The 21233-nt window shown below is 29.5% G+C and overlaps 5 protein-coding genes across 5 annotated transcripts; 3 read left to right on the top strand and 2 right to left on the bottom strand.

Annotated features, from left to right (window-relative positions):
* Window positions 1-2892: 2892 nt before the first annotated feature.
* On the bottom strand, window positions 2893-5076 carry Phum_PHUM308950 (uncharacterized protein; the record flags this gene model as incomplete). Its single annotated transcript, XM_002427269.1, has 2 exons — window positions 2893-2960; window positions 4347-5076. The coding sequence occupies 2 exons, from the start codon at window positions 5074-5076 to the stop codon at window positions 2893-2895; spliced, it is 798 nt and encodes a 265-aa protein (XP_002427314.1).
* Window positions 5077-6841: 1765 nt separating this feature from the next.
* On the top strand, window positions 6842-9478 carry Phum_PHUM308940 (uncharacterized protein; the record flags this gene model as incomplete). Its single annotated transcript, XM_002427268.1, has 3 exons — window positions 6842-6895; window positions 7316-9187; window positions 9275-9478. 3 exons carry the CDS (start codon window positions 6842-6844, stop codon window positions 9476-9478), a joined length of 2130 nt encoding a protein of 709 aa, XP_002427313.1.
* Window positions 9479-9524: 46 nt separating this feature from the next.
* On the top strand, window positions 9525-13252 carry Phum_PHUM308930 (uncharacterized protein; the record flags this gene model as incomplete). The annotated part of the gene is made up of 6 exons (XM_002427267.1): window positions 9525-9540; window positions 9648-9688; window positions 10341-10523; window positions 10668-10824; window positions 10892-11393; window positions 11461-13252. The coding sequence occupies 6 exons, from the start codon at window positions 9525-9527 to the stop codon at window positions 13250-13252; spliced, it is 2691 nt and encodes an 896-aa protein (XP_002427312.1).
* A 911-nt stretch (window positions 13253-14163) lies between these two features.
* Phum_PHUM308920 (blooms syndrome DNA helicase, putative) lies at window positions 14164-17834 on the top strand (the record flags this gene model as incomplete). Its single annotated transcript, XM_002427266.1, has 2 exons — window positions 14164-17608; window positions 17821-17834. 2 exons carry the CDS (start codon window positions 14164-14166, stop codon window positions 17832-17834), a joined length of 3459 nt encoding a protein of 1152 aa, XP_002427311.1.
* Window positions 17835-18201: 367 nt separating this feature from the next.
* On the bottom strand, window positions 18202-21162 carry Phum_PHUM308910 (Bromodomain-containing protein, putative; the record flags this gene model as incomplete). Its single annotated transcript, XM_002427265.1, has 9 exons — window positions 18202-18617; window positions 18698-18954; window positions 19034-19169; window positions 19250-19545; window positions 19626-19912; window positions 19995-20287; window positions 20384-20429; window positions 20533-20819; window positions 21108-21162. The coding sequence occupies 9 exons, from the start codon at window positions 21160-21162 to the stop codon at window positions 18202-18204; spliced, it is 2073 nt and encodes a 690-aa protein (XP_002427310.1).
* Between the last annotated feature and the right edge of the window lie 71 nt (window positions 21163-21233).

Raw genomic sequence — 21233 nt, 5'->3', positions numbered from 1 at the left:
TAATCATTTTCTTTCAAAATTCTCTCGCTTTCTCTTACTTTCTTTTCCAAAAAAAAAAAACATATATGTATGGATAATTTATTGCATTCGCCATTTTATTTACGCGATCCTTTATTTATTTATTTATTTATTTAGAAAAAGTTATTATTATTATGTTTAAGACATCACGATTATTTATGTTTTTATTTTAATATATATGGCGATGCTTCTTCTTAAAAAGAATATTCGAGAACAAAAGAAAAAAAAATTATAAAACGAGTCATTTATTTATATTTTGACAAAGAGTTAAAATTTTTATATATTATTATTTTCCTGGCCATTTTTTTTTTTTAATCGGAAAATCGAGTCGGAAAATTAAGAAAAATAAATAAAATTTACACTTTTTATTTAATTATCTTAGATGAAGGTAATAAATAATTTTAAAAAAACTAATTAATAAAAGGTTGTGTCACCTGTATCTCGTAATTAATTTTATTTTTTTTAAACAAAATAAATTAATAAAAAAAAGCCCGGGAGGGGGGGGACGGGGGACGAGGGTGGAAAGATTTAAAGAAATGGAAAAAAAAAGGATTTTTAAACCTTTTCTAAAATTTAATTTAATTAATTAACGAAATATTTTATTTAAAAAAAAAAAAAAATTAAGGGAGAGGAGTAATCAAAACGTTTGTTTTAGATTTTTTTTTTTAATGAACGCGCATAACGAATGTTGTTTGTACGTTTGTTGTTGTTAAGCTTTTCCTTTCCCTTTAACATATTCTCTAATTTAAGTTTAATTCGTTTGTTAGATTTTTATTGCTCTTACGTTTTGTTAAGGGTTGGTTGGAGGGAGGGTGCGAAATAATACATAAATGTTTCAATTTGTTTTTTTTTTTTTTTTTTTTTTTTTGATTGAGCTCAACGAACCGGATTGATTTTTTTTGACAATAATGTATTGCCACGCAAACGGGAGAGGTGTGGGGGGAGGGAGGGAGGGAAACAAATTTAATTTTTTTAATTTTACGAATCCCTCATCATTATTATTATTATTTTAATAAATTTATTTTTTCATCTTTTTTAATTGTTTTCGAAACAAATTTTCCGGGAAAAAAAAAAAAATCAATAATCGTGAATCATTAATAAAAATAACCGAACGAACGTTTTCAAAAATTATTATTATTATTAAACAAAAATAATAATAATAATAATAATATAATTTTTTTTTTAAAGTAACGTTTAATTAGTTAATGTTTAAACCGTTTTTTTTTTTTTTTCTTAACGGATGTAAAATAAATTTTAATTAAGTAATAACAGTAAAAAAAAAAAAAAAAAATGTAAGAAAAAATTCTAATTGGAAAAAATTAAAAAAAAAAAAAAAAAAAAAAAAAAAAAAAAAAGGAAAAGAAAAGGCGGTTAAGTAAATCTTAATCCACTGTAGGGTTCCATAATTCCTTCGAGAGAAATTAACACAGGGTGGCGTATTAATAAACTGAGGGGGAGGAGAGAGGAGTGGGGGGGTAGTAAAATCCTGTAAGAGTGCAGTAAAATGCCCTAATTTAATTCCATTACCTTAATGAAGATACAAAATAAATTCGTGAATATTAACTAGTAAAATATTTAAATTCCCTTTTTTTATACTTAATATCCATCAATCTCGACAACTTAAAAAAAAAGGAAGGAAGGAAAAAAATTGTTTAATTTAATGCCCTGTATTTGCATTGTAAATAATAATAATAATAATAAATGATTATGGATTGAATGCATTAAAAAAAAACGACGTAGGTTCACAAAAGATTTGATTTATTTATATTTATTTTATTAAAATTATTTAATGGGTGTGTGTGCGTGTGTGGATGTGTGTGTTGAAATTCGACGCCATTTTAATTTTACTTAAGGTTTTTCCGGGGAGTTTTTCTTGCGGATAAAAAAATGAATAATATTTTCAAATCGAGTTTTTTTGTATATTCCGTTCGATTTTTTGTTTTTTTAAATGTCGCAAATCGTAACGGTTTTTTTTTTTTTTTCATTACGTAATTTTGTCGTAGGTTTCCTGACGGTAACAACAAAAAAAAAAAGAAAAATTTTTATCGTTTTAGATATTTTCTGACAAATTAAAAATTGGCAAAAGCTTGGGACTTAAATTGGATAATGTAAAATAAACATCTGTCTGTGTGCATTAAAATTGAAATGTTAGTTGACGTAGATTTAAAATTGTAAAACGATGATAAAATTTATTTTCTAATAATAATTTAAAAGGAACGACTCGCGGGAGTTCTATCGAATTACATTGATTGGATGATAGCATTAACGCTCCGTTCGACTCTCTTTTCCTTTCGTTTTTCCTACCCTCTCTCTCTCTCTTTAACAACCTCGAATATTTTTCCCTTTATTCCCTTCCGTTTCCTCTTCGTTTATCCCTTCTTTTCCCTCCTTCTCCTCTTCTTTCCCCCTTTTCATTCCTTCCCTTTTTCCTTCCTCTCTCTCGTTTTCCTTACCTCTCGGTCGGGTCCTCTTTTTTTTTTTTTTTTATTTTTTTTTAGCCCTTCCAGAGTTTTTATGCTCCAGCATCACTTGCTCACGTTCATTTTTTTTTTTTTTTTGTTTTTTTTTTTCATCCAGATTCTGGAAAATTTTGATTTCGATTTTTGTTTTATTTTACTTTTTCTTTTTTTTTTTGTTGTAGCCTTTTTGTTCTTTTTTTTTTCCAGGGAAAAACGTTTTGTTATCTTACTACTTTTGATAATTTCTTAACGATTTCCGTTTCCTGTTTTTTATTTACGATACTCAAACATTACAGTAGTGTTAAGTGTCCAAAAACTTTTCCCGTAAATGTAAATGGAAATGAGAAAAAGAAAAATTTTTACCACCACCTGGAAAATTTGTATTCGAATTCGTTCGTAAATAAATAATAAATTTTCATTTGTCGGGACGATTTTTTTTTGTGTCGTCTGCTTCCCGCGGGAATATTACGGTGACGTTATACCCTTAAAACAAATTTATTTGTAAATTTTTTTTTTTTTTTTTTTTTTGGTAAGAAGAAAATCTATCGAATTCGAATTCGCACGATTTAAATTTCGATTTATATTTTACCCAAATGACGAAATTTAAAATTTTTTTTTATTACCTAACGTTTCGAGATTTACAATTTTACCTTTTCTCTCACGCACACGCACACGCGTATTTTTTATTTTAAGGTCTGTAATTTACTTATTTCCAAACATTTTCCTATTAACAAACAAACAAACAAACGAACAAACGAACAAACATATCGTTTTTTTAAATTTTTTATTTTTCTTATACAAAAAAAAAAAATATAAGAAAACCTTATTTACCTATTACTTAAAGCTATATAAATCGATCATTTTATGTTGAGATAAAAATTTAATTTTCTTTTTTTTTTTTCAAAATTTATAACGTTTCAATAATGTGACGTAATAAAAATAATAATAATAATAATAATAATAATAATAATAAACATTTTATTAATTTGATTTTTTTTTCTAATTCCCCGAGGTGTGAGGAGGGATGTTGGGGGTGTGGTGGGGTGCGAGAGAGAGAGAGAGAGAGAACCGGGTTTTTTTCATTTCCTCCCGAATTTTCTTCTTTTCTTAATTTTTCTTTTTGTTTTTTTTTTTTTAAATAAATTTGGATTCGTTATGAAAAAAAGAGAGAGAGAAGAGAAAAGAGAGAGAGAGAGAGAGCAACGTTTGAAAAGTGACAATAAATGGGCATTACTATGACAAACAAGAGCGTAATTTAATTTTGTTTATTTGATTTTATTTCAGTTAAGGTGGGGTGGGGAAAATTTTACCCCTGGGATTCTAACGTTAAAATTCTTCCTTCTTTTAACTGATTGTTCGTTCGTTTACAAAACTCTTCTCTTAGACTGATTCACAAAACGACTGATTTTCTAGAACGTTCTCTTATTTTTTTTATTATATCTTTTACTTTTTCATTTAACTTTAATCAATTAGACAATTTTCCTTTTTTTTTTTTTTTTTATTACCTAACGATCGAGTTTTTCCTTTTACTAAATACTTTGGTTGTTTTAATGGATTTTTCCTTTTTTGGTAACGGCCAACTTTGATAAAATTTTAAAAAAAAATTTCCTTATTCATTTGGAGGTTTTTAAATATTCCAGAAAATTGGTAAAAATTTTCCAGGAGAAAGAAAATTTAATCATTTGTTCAGAAAAAGTACCAATTAAGGAAAAAGTGAAATGTTTCGTACCTTTTTAAGCAAATAATTATTATTAATGTGACGTAATTAGACGAGTAGGATAGACTAAAAATAGTAGCAGACTAAATTTCCGTCGGTTTTGGAAAAATTTTGATGAAAAATAATAATAATAATTATAATGAAAAACTTACTGTTTTTAGAATCGTCATCGTTTCCAACGTAAATTTTATTTCTAACAACATCATCATGCGATTCTTTTTTACATCCGGAATTACCGGAAGAAGATCTTGAATCGTCTGGATCCACAACGGGTGATACGGATGATCCTCGGATTGATATATCCGTCGGATATTTCGAATCCACCGCGGGCTCAATTTTTTCCTTATCATCCATATTTAATTGTATTTTATAAAACGTTGGAAAATTTCTTTCCATTGATTTAATTTTATTTTTATTTTGATCACCAATTAAATTAGCAACGTCCATAACGTTTGTTTTACTACCACTCGAACCGAATTTTAATTTTTTTTCAATGTTACCATCCATGATGATTTGATCGTTTTCCCGATTCCCATAATAATCCCCCGAATTCGTTGTTGTTTTTTTAACATCATCAATTTTCCGATTGTAATTATATAAATTTTCCATTATTTTCTTATGAGAATTCGTTATCACATCGACGACATTTTGTAAATTTCCCTTTTTTTCCGCATCCGTTTTTGGCGAAATCCTTTCCGACGGTGATTTCGTCGTAGAAATTTGAATCGTTTCCGGTATCGGATTCAACGGGATTTCCGTTTTTATAGTTTTTTCCATTTGTTTCTTATCATCATCATTATTATCACCATCACCTTCATCTCCATTGTGTGTATGAGTTTTTTTTTCAAATGTTTTCGATACGAATTGTGTGAGTTGTTCCATTATTTTATTTTCATCACATTTAAATTTTCCCCGATTTTATATATATATATAATATTAAATACTTTAAAAATTATTATTATTATTATTGTTTGTTAAAATTAAAAAAAAGAAAAAAAATAAAACACCGTAACGTTCATCACCGTTCCGTATGAAAATTTTCATTTCGTACTTGTGGGGGAAAAAAAAAAAAAAAAAATCTGTCGGCCATGACAGTTTCGTTTTGTAAGCTGGAAAAATAACAGGTGGAGCTTTATAGTCCCGCCTTTTATTTCTCATTGGTTAAAATGATTATTGATAACTCACCACTTAATTTAGAAAATTTTAATTAAATTATGGCCTTTGAAAAAAAAAAAAAAAAAATTGATTTCCATGATACTTTGACCCCGATTTACAATTTCTATACGATTCACACATAATATATATGCTATGCTTAAACGATTAATATAAATAAATAATAATAATACTAATGTTTTTATAAATTTAGGGCCTCGTTTATCATCATCATCATCATCATCATTATCATTATCATCATTGTCGTATTTCAACGTAGTTTTAACGAAAAAAGTAAAAATAAATAAATAAATTTTTTAGTACTTTGTAAAAATGATACAAGATCATAGAATAAATAAACATTTTTTTAGTTTTTTTTTTTTTTTTAAAGTTGGCAACGATATTTAAAAATGTATGCGTATATTGGGGGAGAGAGGGGGGGAAGGAGGGAAAGAAAAAAAAGACAGTTGGTTCTTTATTTGAAAAAAAAGCAAAGGTTATTTTCAAAAAAAAAAAAAATTTTTTTTTTCAATTCGAAAATAAAAATTAATGAATTTGTTTTATCGGCTTGGCGGAAGGAGAAAAGGATTTCGAACGATATAAAATCAGTTGATAATAATAATAACAATAATACATAATACATAATAATAATAATTTTTTTTTTTTTTTTGACTTTTTTTTTTTTTTTTTTCTTGTTAAAAAATATTTTCGTAAACGTATGTTGTATCGGAGGAAAACGTTGGACAACTTCAAAATTTTTTTTTACATTTCATGGGTTTGTTTTTACTTATTTTTTTTTTTTTTTAAATACTGATTTTTTCATTCGCGAAAGAAAATAGGAAAGAAAATTTATTTAAATAAGAAGAAAATATATAAAATCATCGTTTTAAAGAATTACATATTTATTTCGCTTGAAAGGTTTGTTATTAAAACATTTATTTATTTATTTTATTAATTAATAATTTGTAAAAAAAAAAAAAAAAAAAACGGTTGAGATTTTATTATTATTATTTATTTATTTATATTTTTCAAATCGTTGATGCGTTAAATTTGGTAGAAATTAATTAAATTTTTTTTTTGTTTACAAAATGATCGTAAATTAATACTGCTAGTAATGATAATAATAATAATAATAATTAAATTTTTAATTTTCAGCTCATAATTTATTTAAATCTTTGTTTTTTTCCAGCCGGATTTTACTACCAATTTACAATAATAATTTATTTATTTATTTATTTTTTTCTTATTTGAAACGAAAAATAAATAAATAATTTTTGTTTACGATAAACATACCCCCTCCCCATTTTTTTTTTGTTTTCGTTTTGTTGTTGTTGTTGTTGTTGCACTTTAATGTTTTCGTTCGAATTCCAGAATAAAAAAAATTTTTGAATTTTAAAAAAATTTTTGTGCGTAAACAGATATTCATTTATTTTATAATAAACGGAGGAAATGTAAAATTTTAACCATTTATCACGTCTTATAATTAATAATAATAATGGCTTCATTTCGGACCGGGTTCAAAATTATTGGTGACTTTTCTTTGAAGAAGGTGAGAATATTTAATTATATTAATTAATATTAATATTATTAATATTAATAATAATAATATTATTTATTTTATTAAATACGTGTAAGTTTATTTTTTCAAATCAATTTCAAATTTTTTTTTTTTTTTTTTGTAATATACTTATATGTATATTTTGGTTATGTTATTTATTTAAAATCGATGAATGTTTATTGAATGACCTTTTAACCTTTTTTTTTAATTATAAAATTTATAATAATTGTAAATGAAAGGAAAAAAAAAAAAAAAGTCTCCGTCATATGTAAAATGTTTATTTGGTTTCGACGCGGTAAAAAAAAAAAAAATCGTTATTAGAATTTTTTAGAAAAAAAAAAAAAAAAAAAAAAAAATTTTTTTTTGATGAATTAGGTGGAGTAGATAGAAAAATTTGTTACTTTTTTTAAGGGGCTTGGTCGAATTCGTAGTTTTAGCGAGGATAGAAAAGTAGGACGATGGTTACCGGAGGATCAATGGGCTGTGAGACAACCGGGATCCACGTGTCCCGATCCATGCGAAAAATCAAAAAAACCCCCCAAGCCATCAAAGTCTTGGCTTTCTGTCTGTAAAGACCCTGAAGTACCGTTGGAATGTGATATACGTCACAATAATTGTCCGCCACCGCCCGTCAAACCTGATGGACCATGGTATAGTTTAGATAATTTACTGCCGAAAAAAAAGCCATCGGAAAAAACTCCACCCCCAGAAAGCTGTAGAGAAAAATTAAAACAACGGGAGTTATGTCCAGAAGAGGAAGAGGTCTGTGAAAATATTGTAGATAAAACTATTCGAATAGATATACCGCCGAAACCCTCGGATTGTCGTGGCGCAAACAAAGAACCATGCCCTGCTCCAGTCATAACATTGTCATGCCCCCCACCAAAAGAGTTGAACTTAACGTTATGGTGTAGTGACCCTATTTATATTAGAGACAGAATCCCTCAAACATGTCAGAGTGATAAATTGCCTTATGAGGAATTCAGACCGAAAAAAACTTGGAAACCTGCTCCGTTTTCTTTGTCTAATAAAATTGAGCAATCTCAATGGCCCTCTTCGTGTTCCACTAGTCCGGTAGCTTATTCCGAATTTAAACAAGTGGAAATACCTAGGCCTTTATATACTCGTTATAAATCCGTGGAATTACATAATTCTAATTTTTTAATGACAATGATCGATGCTAAATGCCCTGAAACCGATAATTATTCACAACCCAAAACGGAAACAAAACCCTGCGTCGAACGTTGTCCGCCTCCCCCACCTTATATAGAATCAGTTAAAGAACCTCCGAAAAGCAAATGTCCCCCTGAAAAACCCTTTATAGTTGCCGGATCTTGTAAACCCGTTAAACTTAAAAAAACAACAAAATATACATTTCGGCCTAAGCCATCAAACATAATTGAAAAATGCATTCGTTTAAATCCTTTCTCTTCTTGCAAATGTGATGATAATTTACAATTTAGGGAGGAGGTAAAGAAAGAAGAAAGTAAACCTAGTCCGGCAAAATCCAAATCTCGCGATCCTCCAAAAGTTATAACGGGAACCCTGACGGATGAACCTCAAAGTTTTCAAGGTAGCGTTTTCCATTCTCACGATCCTCCACGATGGATGTACAACCTATGCAAACCAGGAATAAAACAAACACCATTGGTTCCGCCGTGCGAGACACGTCATAAAGAACCCGACTGGTGTTCCGAAACCGATGGGCTTAACTTTTATGATGACAACAATGAAGGTTTACGTCCGAAACCTCCTCCGGATCCATGTAAACCTGTGAAAAAACAAAAATTAAAACCAACAAAACCTCCAACGAAAACGGAAAATGTCGTTTTGGAAAGCAAAGGATCAGAAGAGAAATTTGTTTTAATGCCGGAAAAATATAATATTAGAAAAACGAGAAAGGATGATTATTCTGCGGATGTTTCGGAGATACCAACTTTTGAAAAATTTTTAGAAGTCCAAAAAGGTCCTTCAAAGCAAGGCAATAAATCTTATCCACCAATCAAAGAAAATATTTTATATGATCTACAGAGAATATGTCCAAATCCGCCATTCAATCCTGCAAAACATTTGACTCCTTGCGTACAACCGCCATCAACACCGGAATGTCCAAAGTCTTCAGGCTCCCGAAGAAGTTATTCAACGTTAACCCAGACAGTATATAGAAATTCGTATTACCCTCAGTTTTACAAAATTCAACATCGTACAGATTGTGGCGACAGCAGCGAAAAATGTAAAATTAAATCATTGCAACCGAAAAGAGAATGTCCGGAAAAGAAAAAGGTACGTACGCTGGAAAAACTAACTTTCGACATTTTTTTAAATTTTACTCCCTCCCCTCAAAACTAATTTTTTTTTTTTTTTTCTTAGCTTACGGATTGTACGGAAATAACATTACCCTGCTGTCCTAAAGCTAGAGTACCACCAAATTGTCAATTTCCAAGACCTATGCCACCATGTAAAAAAAAATTAGCACCCAAACCGGCTTTTTCCGAATGTTCGAAAAATCCACCGCCTTGTCCGAAAATAACAGAATGCAATTGTTGGGATATCAAAACTAAAAAGAAAAAATAATTTCTTTTTCTTTTTTTCTTTTTTTTTTTTTTTTTATTTTCGAAATATGGAAAATTCCGTTAGTAAAAAAAATGATAATTAATTTTTGAATCCGAAAAAATTTGTTTTTAGAATTCTAATTTTCTTTTTTTCGGGGGGGTTTTTTTTTTTTTTTTTATTATCGTTTCAGATATTTTGAAGAGTAAAAAAAAAAAAAAAAAAATGGCTGAGGTTAAAGCGAGCAATTATACGATCACAATCGGAATTTTTTTTTTTTTTTTGTTATAAAAAGGAAAATTTGAAGGCGCTATATGACGACGACATTATAAAACCGAAATCGATCCCCCCACTCTTCTATACTATTAACCAACCCCCCATTTAAGTTTTTCGTAAAAATGATGAAAACCCATAAAATTGAAAATTTTTTTATTATCTCTTCTTCAATTTTTAAATTTAAATTTAATTTTAATTCAAAATTCAAAAAAAAAAAAAAAAAAAAAATTTAAAGGCGTGACAATCAAAATGGAGCATGGCACGGTGTATAAAAAAAAAAAAATATTTTAGGATTTTCTTTTTTTTTTTTTTTTTTTTTTTTTAATTTAGTAAATAAAACCATGTAATTTTTTTTTTTTTTTAAATAATTTTTCTTATCCCACGTTTAAAAAAATTTCGTTAATGACCCGTTTAAAAATTATTTTTAAAGACGGGAAAAAAAAAAAATTTTTTGGGTTTAAAAAAATAATTCGAGGGTTTGTTTTTTTTTTTTTTTTTTTTTTAATTTAATTTTTTTAAAAAAAAAAAGGTTTGTTTTTAATCTGTATTAAATAAATAGATATTAATAAACATAATAATAATAATAATGATGATGATGATGATTTTTCAGGTTTTAAAAAATTCTAGAAATATTAAAAATACAAATTCCCGTGGTAAAAGTCAATACATAAGCAAAGTAAAATGTTCGACGCTTCAAACTCCTTCAAATTATCCAGGGAGTGAAAATAAAATTATGTTGGGATTAAAAGATCTCAACGACGAGGATTCTTTTTGCGAATATGAAAAAAAATCAGTACATTTAAAACAAAATTTAATTCCGAATAAGAAAAAAATGAAAGAAAATAACCTGAAATATTATCAACAAACAAATGATGATGATAATGGTAGTAGTACTAATACTAATACTAATAATAATAATAATAATAGTAATTCACAGAGCAACAGAATGTTTTTGGGTGAATCGGTTACACTTCATAAAAAAAACGAATCAACTAAAGGTACCGATTTGGGTAGTTGTTTAAGTCAATGCGAACAAGAAAATTCAAAAGCATTTATTGGATCTTTGGGCTCGTGGATCAACGATTTTTTCAATGGTAAATCTTAAGGAAATTCAATTTGAATTCACGAATAAAATAATAATAATAATTATTATTATTACAGTTCAAAATAAAAGGCCGAACACGGAACCGAAAATAAAAACGAAAACATTTCTAGAAGAAACACTGTGCGACGAAGACACGGAATATTTTAAATCTATAAACATATTAAAAGAACAATTTAGAAAAAAACTTAAAAGTAAAACGAGCATACAAATTTTGAACGGGGATAAATTATTACATTTTAGTTTTAACGAAAAAACTCCAAAGAAAAAATCAAATTCGATGTTTTTTACAAAATTATTAGTACAAAAAGGTTCAATTGATAAAACAAATGGTGGTTCAACACAAGAAGAAGTTGAAGAAGAAGAAGAAGAAGTCCCTGATTTTTTAAATGCTCCTCCTCCTGCTGCTGCTCCTACCACTACTGTTACTACTACTAGTACCACGTTGGAACCGGCTGGAAAACCGAATGATGAAATTTCAATGCAATTATACAGATCGAAAAACAGTCTGGATTTAAGTCAATCCGTAATTATTCGTAAAAAATCAAATAAAAAAAAAAGGTAGGTAAAGAATATTATTAATAAATTAATTAATTTTTTTATCCATGGATTTTATTATTTTTAATAGGTCGAACACGGAAATATTAGACGAATTTGGTTTTCATTCGTCTAAAGAACTTCCTAAAAAATTACTTTTAAACGTACGTGACCAAGATAAAAGAACGTCGCAACTTTACAAGGCCATGCAAGTCGGAGTTCAAGAAGCACAAAGAAAGAGTAAATCGTATCAGAATAGCACGAGGTGTTACACTACAAATGCCACCATGGCGGACAGCATAGAAAATTTTAATGCGCCTAAAGAAAAAAAAGAAAATGTTCTTTCTCTTTCTACCGGACGTAGAAAAGTACTCGCGGGATTCACGAGAGACAATTCGACGTACGTTAAAGTCAGACCGCAGAAATCTGTGAACGTACCTTTTGAAACTTCAAAAACAGATTTCAAATTGTCATCAGACGATTTGGTAAAATATCTTATGAAAAAAGTCAAAGCCAATCATAAACCGGTGAAAATAAAAAAGAAAGCAATCAACGTGGGATCAGTAACACCGACTGCGATGACTTCGGCACATGCGACTATTTCAACGAGTTTCGTACCTGCTACGGCACAGAATAAAAGTAAATTCATGCAATCGGCGACAAGTTCATTGGTGACGAACGTATTGTCGAAAAAAGAAAATGATTTGTTGTTAACTATAAAAAACAATGCGCGACATTTGGCGGATAAAAATGAATCGTCTTCGAAACCGTGGGTCGTCAAACGTGAAAATGGTAGGTTGGAAACGAAAAGAACGTCAGCACAAAATAAATTCGATAAGAGTTCTTATCTCTCTGACGACATAAACGAAATGAAAGACAATTTGCTGTTGGATAAAACTACGAAAAATTCAAAAAAATTATTAATAAAACAAGATGCGAGTGATAAATTTATAAAAAGAGAAGAAGTCAAAAGTATGCTTTCGAAAATCGATTTCAAATCGGAAACATATAAATTAAATAAACACAAACAAAAAGAAATGAAAAAAAAATCATTTCCGGCCAATGTTGGCGGTGATTTAACCGACATATTACATATTGATAATCCAAATGCTAGGTTTCAACTTCAACACGAACTATTTAAAAATAGTCCGAGAAATTTCGAACAAAGCCCCAATTCAAATGAAGTCGAAGAAACATACGTTGACAATGATGAATCTAAATTAAATTCAGAAGTTGGTAGTAGTGGTGGTGGTGTAGGGTCACCATCGAAAGAATTAGCCGTTATAAGTAATAATTACGAATTGATACCGCAACCCAACGATAACGATCCAAAAGAATTATCAGAAATATCAATTAATAATAAAGAAATTTTTAATTTAAAAAATTCTGATTGTTTTAATATCGATGATGAAACGACAACAACAATCGGGAAAAATTCAATTCCGGATATAGATATTAATGATAATACTAATAATCATTTATTACAAAATGATAATTCGAAAGATTTATTGGATCTTTCCCCTTGTTCGCAACCGTTAAACGATATATCGAAATCGAAAGACAATTTCGATTCTTTTAAGGCTGCTTTCGATGATAATAATATTGTGACCGTTAAAACGGAAGAATTTCCTAAATTCAAAAGAAGGTTTTCGGAAAATTTAGCAAACGAAGTTGCTAAAAGAAAATGGCCGATCACTCAAAATAAAAGTCATAATTCTAATGTTGTTCATAATGTAAAAGCGAAAGATTCGAATAGAGAAAAAAAAATAAATAAAAGGAGAGACAAAGGAAAAAAACATGAATTAATTGTTGATGAATTAACTGATATTTGCGGTTATGATAAAACTAAAAAAATTATTTCGAATTGTGATGAAGAAACGTAACATTTAAGTTTTGGACTCGAAATTACGTTAGTTTATTTATTATTTTTTAAAATAACTTTATAAATTTTGATATTAATTATTTTAGGAAATTTTTTTTTTTTAAATTCTTATTAAGGACTTTTTAATTTTTTTTTTTTTTAAATTCTTATTAAGAACTTTTTAATTGTTTTTTTTTTTTTTTGATAAATCCTTTATGAAATTATTTATGACAAGTTAATTATAATATAAATTTTTTTTTTTTTTTGCAATATTGAGTTTTTATTTAAATTTCGTCTGCTTTTGGGATGGATCACCATAAATATAATAGATACTTCGAAGGGGCCGAGAAAAACGCGCGGGATAGATTTTTAAACGACATTAGTTAGTACGCATTTACGCATTTACGCATTGTGCGTTCTTAACGAAGGTTTTAAAAAGGTTAATGAATAAATTTATTTTCCCTGGGGTTGCCAAAAAAAAAAGTACGCCATTAAAGTTATTGATTGTAAATTGTCGCCAAAATATCAAAACTGACATTGACTAATTACACGACAAACAGCTGATATTAATACAAACAAGTTTAGGAGGGAAAAGTGTTAAAAATGTGTTATAAGTAATCTTTTATAAAGAAAAGTCATCATGAATTTGTTTCAGTGTAAAATCAGTTCTTTTACTAAGTTAAAAAGTGATAATTTTAGAAAAAATTTGTACGAAAAAGAAAACTCGAGTGATAAAATTATAACAGAGTTAGTATTTAATAATTAATTTTTTTTTTAACTGGTTTAATTATGATGCATTATAAAAAAATTTCTTTTTACATTTTTAGTAGTTTTGTACTTTCCTCAAAAACTGGACAAAACAAAACAGATAATTGCATGAAAAAGGTGTTGAATCACGCAAATTATGTAATTCTGTAGTATAAATTACAGTAAATGCAACATTTTATTTTAAAAATTTTAATTTATAGGAGTCCAAGTGACAAATCTCTATCTTCTGATCAATATCATATAGATGAAGCTAACTTTTGGGATGATGATGATAGCAATGACATATTTGAAATGCCGAAAAAAAGGAGTAAAGAGAAGAGTCCAGTTTTGATGACATCTCAAGTGATGGAAACTAAAATGTTAAATAATGTGGAAAGTACAATTTTAAATTCATCCAGTGAAAGTCAGAGTAAAATTCCAGACAAAGATGAATGTTGTTTCGATTTAGATTTCGAATCTGACTTTTCACTCGAAATCGGATGTGATAAAAATGATACTTTAGAAAATTGTAAATCACCAACTTTTGATTTACCTGTGAATCCTAGTAAACTCAGTAGTAATTCTTTTGTAGAAAGTCCAAAATTTGAGAAATCAAAAAATTTAAATTTAAATTTTTCTAATGTTGAATTAACTGAATCGAATAATGATAGCCTAAATTTAAATTCTATACAAAAAGATAAATTGAAGCCGATAGGAATAAACAAAGAAACTGGAATGTGGTTGAGTAAAATGATAGAAAATGAAGCTTTTCAAAATATTTCAATGGATACATCGGAAGAGACTCTACAAAATAATTTATTATTTTTAAATAAGTTATACATTGAAATATTAGAGAAAATAATGTCAGCTTTTGAAAGTTTACCTTTAGAAATGCTAAAATGGTTTCCTGATTTTGATGCTGATATATGTGTCACTTTAAGAACGACTAAAAGAAGAGTGAAAGCTATAATTATAAAAACAGAAAATTTATTGAAAAAAAAATCTGCTTTCGAATCTTCCACTGATTATAACTTAAGTAAATCTTCATTACAGCCTACAAATTCATTAGATGTGTCAAATTTTTCTTTAAACAGTACAAATATTTCTGAAAATTTTCCAGTCGGAAATGAAAATAATTCAAGATCATTTTTTTCTGAAAATGATTACAATCAAGAGATTCATAACGTTTCAGCTCATAACTCTACATCGACTCAGTTGGGTGTAATTGATTATACTGACATGTTATACAAATCTCCAGATAAAACAGCAGCAATTGAAAATGCTTCTAAAAATTCGAGTGCATCTCAAAGTAATATGAAAAATGATTCTGCACAGTTTAACGGTTTGACTTATCCACATTCGCAAGATTTAATAAAAATGTTTCATTTAAAATTTGGACTCAAAAGTTTTCGAACAAATCAACTTCAAGTAATGAATGCTGCTTTATTAGGTCATGATTGTTTTGTACTTATGCCTACAGGAGGAGGAAAATCATTGTGTTATCAATTACCCGCCATAGTTTCACAAGGAGTCACTGTTGTTATATCACCTCTCAGGTCGTTAATTTTGGATCAGGTTACAAAACTTGTGACATTAGATATAAAAGCCTGTCATTTGTCAGGAGATGTAAAAGAGAGTGAAGTTGTTGACATATACAGGAAATTAAACATGCCCGAACCGGAAATAAAGCTTTTGTACGTGACACCGGAAAAAGTAGGAGCGAGTACAAGTTTAAGAAATATTTTTTCGAGATTATATAATCGAAACATGTTGGCCAGGTTTGTCATCGATGAAGCTCATTGCGTGTCCCAATGGGGTCACGATTTCAGACCAGATTACAAAAAATTAAGAGAACTTCGGGAAAATTATCCTAATGTAAATATAATGGCATTAACAGCGACAGCAACACCTAGAGTTAGAATCGATATTTTACATCAGTTAAAAGTAAAAAGTCCAAAATGGTTTCTGTCTAGTTTCAATAGATCAAATTTATGTTATGCAGTGAAAGAAAAAAAAGGAAAATCAACTCTGAAAGATATTGCTGCTTTAATACAACAGGAATTTTCTCGAGACACGGGTATCATATATTGTTTTTCTCGAAAGGAATGCGAAGATGTTGCAAGAGATTTGAAAGTACACGGTATTGGAGCGATACCCTATCATGCAGGTTTAAACGACACCGAAAGGACAAAGGCTCAAAACCTGTGGATGAACGGAAAAGTAAAAGTCGTTTGTGCAACGATAGCTTTTGGAATGGGCATTGATAAATTGGACGTGAGATACGTGTTTCATTATAGTTTACCCAAAAGTATCGAAGGATACTATCAGGAATCTGGTCGAGCTGGACGAGATGGAGAAAAAGCCACATGCATACTTTATTACTCATACAGAGACAAACATAGAATGTTGAAGTTGATCAACATGGATCAATCAATGTCAAACATGGCGGCGAAAAAAGTACACATTGACAATTTGTATAGAGTTGTTGCTTTTGCGGAAAATGTGACTGATTGCAGGAGGAGTTTGCAATTGAATTATTTCGGTGAAAAATTTGACCGGAAAGTTTGTATTGAAAACAGAGAAACTGCTTGCGATAATTGTCTACAAAAGGGTTTCTACGAAACGGTGGACGTTACCGCAGAAAGCAAAGCTATCGTGTCCGCCATTAAAGAAGTTTGCGGTCCAGATCATCAGAAACATTCGAATTACACGATGCTCCATTTTGTGGACATCTTCAAAGGAACGGGTATGAAAAAAGTCGAGTCTGAGGGACACCAAAATTTACCATTGTGCGGAATGGGTAAATCCTGGCAAAGACTGGATGCGGAAAGGTTAATTAGAAAATTAATCATGGAAGAATTTTTAAAAGAGAGAATCATGGTGAAGGACGAGGGTATGACTTGTGCTTATTTGAAATGCGGACGACGGGGAGATGAACTTTTAAAGGGAAACGTGAAAATAATGTTCGATATTAAAAAATCGAAGAAAAGTACTCCGGGAGCCAGCACGTCGAAAACAACGAAAACTTCTGTCGATCCAGCCATTTTGGAAATACAAGAAAAATGTTATACCGAACTCATGGATGTCATTCGTGGGATCGCAAGTTCTCTCAATTGCAATCCGAACGCAATAATGAACGTTCAAGCTCTTCGATCCATGTCTTACAATCTACCTGAAACTCCCGAAGAAATGTTTTTAATTAATCACGTGACAACGGCTAATTTTGAAAAATACGGAAATATACTTTTGGAAATCACGAAAAAATACGCGGAAGAAAAAAAAGCTATAACTTCCGTACCGGAAGTCAATTTCCCAGACGAAGATTTTTTCACGGAAGATGAACCGTGGTCGACCGAAATACTCAACGATAATAATTCTCATGAGGATACGGAAGTAACTTTTTGCGGTAAGGAAAAAGGAAATAGAAAAAGGAAAGGGACAAATTTTCGCAAATGGTCAAATACGAAAAAATGGAAAGGATCGACAAATAATTCGAGCAAAGGAACGACGAAATCTAAATCGAAAGGAAAAAATGATTTTAAAGTCGCATCCGACGGATCGGGAGTCACGACATTTTCCGGGGGAGGAGCATTTTCCAAACTTATGGAATTACCTACGAGTAAAGATCGAGGTTTTGCCAGACCTAAAGTCCTTTTAAAAAACCTTTGAATTAATTTAATTTAAAATGTACATATATATATTTATTTTTTAATGTTGTGTATATTTATTGAAACTTTAAAAAAAAAAAGCAGAAGCAGAAGAAAAAGGAGGAAAAGGAGGAAAAATCAAAGGACAAAAAAAAAAAAAAATTAAAAATTAAAAATTTTATTTTTTACCGTACAGTATTCAATTGTTAACAAATATTATACAAATAAGTATCGTTTACATCAACCATTTTTATCCAATTAATTATTTATTATAATAAAATCCTCATTTATTATTATTAATATTACATTGTTTATTAAAATTCATTTTACATAAAAAAAAAAAAATTAAATAAAATTATTGTATCTATGTATTTTATGGCATCGTTTTTTAAAGTGGGAAGGACAAAAAAAAAAAAAAAAAAAAAACAATTTTTTAAAAATGATTATTATTGATTCCCGCCATTTTTTTTTTTTAAATTTAAATTTTATGTACAATTAAAAGGTAAATTGACCATTTAAAAAAGTAAATGTGTCCCGCTACTATCAATTAATTAGATAATAAACCGCTAATTAAATTTCAGGATTCGGATAAAATCTCTTCGATGGTTTTATCATCGTGAAGAGGAGAATGATCGACGGATAATGCAGACTGACTCTCCAGAAACTCTCTCAGTTCGGATTCCAGATCTGGAACGGGAGGTTCTTGCACGATGGCAGCCACTCCGAGAGCTTTTCTAACGCTCGCGACGGGTGCTATAGCTTCCGGCGGTAAGCGTTTACTCATTTCCGATAAATTGTCCGTTACTTTATCCGCTAAATCTATTTCCGTTTCCGAGGGTCCCGGTATGTGTGCCAAATGGGGCGGAGGCGGTTGACTCAAACGCTCGTTTTGCACTTTGTGTAATTTTTGTATTAAATTACACGTGTCGTCCAAACGATCTTGCATTACGTCATCAACCCCAGGTAATTCTTGTTTTCTTTTTCCTTCATTTTCTAAAATGCGAGATCGTGTTAAATTTAAACACAAAAAGTTATTACCAAAAAACATTTCGATTGAATTTTATTTAAATTACCAAAAGCATCCAGAAAAGATGTATCTATCCCGAGTTCGGATAAAGTTCTGAGACTTTTAAAATCCACGTTTACGTTAGGCGGAGTTTGAGGGGCGGGAGGTTCCATCAATTGTCTTATTCTTTCTTCTTCTTCTTTTAATCGACGTCTGTCTTCTAGAACGCGTTTCGTTCGTCTATGATCTCCTCCCGTCATTAAATCCAACAAATTATCGACCATGGTTAAAGCATAATCGCAATCCTTGGCAAAATCTAAAATGCTGAAAAACTCAAAAAATACTTAGCCGTGGGGCACCGGGGGGCATAACCTTAAATTCAAATTCGTTTACTTTTGATTACCTTTCTGCGTACTGAACGGATGTTTCATCCCCATACGTTTGATAAACTAAATCCGATTCTTCTTTTGTTAAGTTGGCAAAAGTGGAATCGTACGACGGTGCATACGAACCAAACGCTCCGTAATATAACGGCTTAACTGTTTAATAAATTTTTGAATGTAAAAAAAAAAAACTTTTAAAAATAATAACTTTAATAATAATCCAGAATTTTTTTTACCAGCTTTTACTAAATTTCTCCTGTCTTCTTTAAAGCCTTGAAGTTGACCTGTTCCGTGTTGCAATTTACCAATGAGGGATCCCAGCAAAACGGGACGTTCGTTTGTACCGGGAATGACGCCGTCGTTTGGAACTATTATGTTTAAAGTTGTCGTGTTATCCTTTTTCTGCCTTAAAAATCCCATGCATCCAGATTTACCTTTGGCCAATTTTCTCGCAGCTTCTTTGGCTGCATTTTGAACTTGTTTTGCAATTTGTGAAGGAGTCAAATAATCCGGTATCGCTTCAAATTTCGTCCTGAAATTTTAAAAAAAAAAAAAAAAATTTGAAGACATGCCTACTAATAAAATATATTTACAGTACAATAATATACACACTTTGGCATTTCTTTAGGTTCTTTCGATTTGATCTTTTCATCAACCTGTTCATTTTCTAAATCATCTTCTAATATTTCAGGTTCAGATTCATCTTCGGGACTGATATCAAAACCAACTTGCTCCGATGTAATGTCAGACATGAAAGGAAGTACAGATCTCAAAGGTTTTATTTTTTCCGGAGACAAAATTTTCATTCCATGGTGTAGAAGTTTTCTGGCTGCTTTGTAATAAATGGTGTCCTGATGATTGTAAGTCATTGCATTGTTACACATTAATTTAAAATCGCCCTGAAATGATCCATTTTGTTTTTTTTTTAAATCATAATAATAATACTAACAATAATAACAATATAATTAAAATAACACATACGATAAAGTCGGATAAAGTGGAATACAAATGATCGTCTATTTTTTGTTTGATGGTGCTAAAATCCATAGGTTGTGTTATTATATTAGAATAACCTGGTGCGAAACTGTCAGTGACTGGCCATGCGAAAAATTGCTGAGGATCTTTTTTTTCTAAAAGTTTTAATAAATAATCGAGCAATTTAGATAATGGAGTGTGTTCTAATTTTTGCCTCACAACACAAGTTCTTTGTTCTCTGGCTTCTGAACGAGGACTCATGGGAGGTCTCGGAGAAATTGATTTTATTAAAGGTTGCTCTGTTAATTTAGTACTCGTAACAATTACTGGGGGAATTATACTAGTTTCTAAATGTGGTTTTTTTATTACATCAATGCATGAGTCTTCTCCTAAACTTAATTCGTCTAAAGTTGATTCATCATGAGTTCTTTTTTTTTTCTCCTGTAAACAATATACGATAATATATTTTTAATCGAATGCACTATCGATTTAATATTATAAAATGATATGTAAAATAACAATTTTTTCTTGTTCAGATATTTACCTTGTGCCTATGTTTGTGTTTTTTTTCATGTTTTTCTTTATTTTTTTCTCTTTCTTTCTTTTTTTTTTTCTTTTTAATTTTTTTGTGTCTTTCGCTGTGAGACCCAGAAGTTATCGAAGCTAATGATAAAGATTCATCTTCCCCCTGAGTCAAGCATGTTTTACTGCTTTGAATACTTCCAAAGGTCATAGGAGATAAAGAATCATTACTATGTTCTGGAGTTGAAATATTTCCACCAACTTTTAATATAATTTTTAAACCTGGCGGTCTTTCACTACTTGAAAACTCTAAAATGAATAAAGCTTATTTAGCAAATAACAGAGCTTTGAAAAATAACAATTTAAAAATTTACGTCACGCATTTTAGTGTATATACATAAGTATATATATCAAAAACTATTTTTACATACAAATATTACATTTAAAATACTTTTAACAATTAATTTCATTGTTAAATTATCTAAATACAAACACATTTGCCGGTAGGTTACGCTTAATGTTTACTTTTTAAAATAAACACCCATATATATATTGATTTTAAAAATGAATAGTAAATTTAAATTCATATTTAATTACCTTCACTTCTATCTCGTTTTTCTGATTTGTGCTTTTTATGCTTTTTTAAACCCATTTTATAAAAGGCATTAAATGCCAAAAACTATAACGTTGATATAAGTGTATATATATAAACATCCTAAAAAA

Source organism: Pediculus humanus, genomic scaffold (assembly GCF_000006295.1).
Source record: "Pediculus humanus corporis 1103172107708 genomic scaffold, whole genome shotgun sequence".
NCBI lineage: Eukaryota > Metazoa > Arthropoda > Insecta > Psocodea > Pediculidae > Pediculus > Pediculus humanus.
This window is presented reverse-complemented; position numbering and strand designations above follow the sequence as displayed.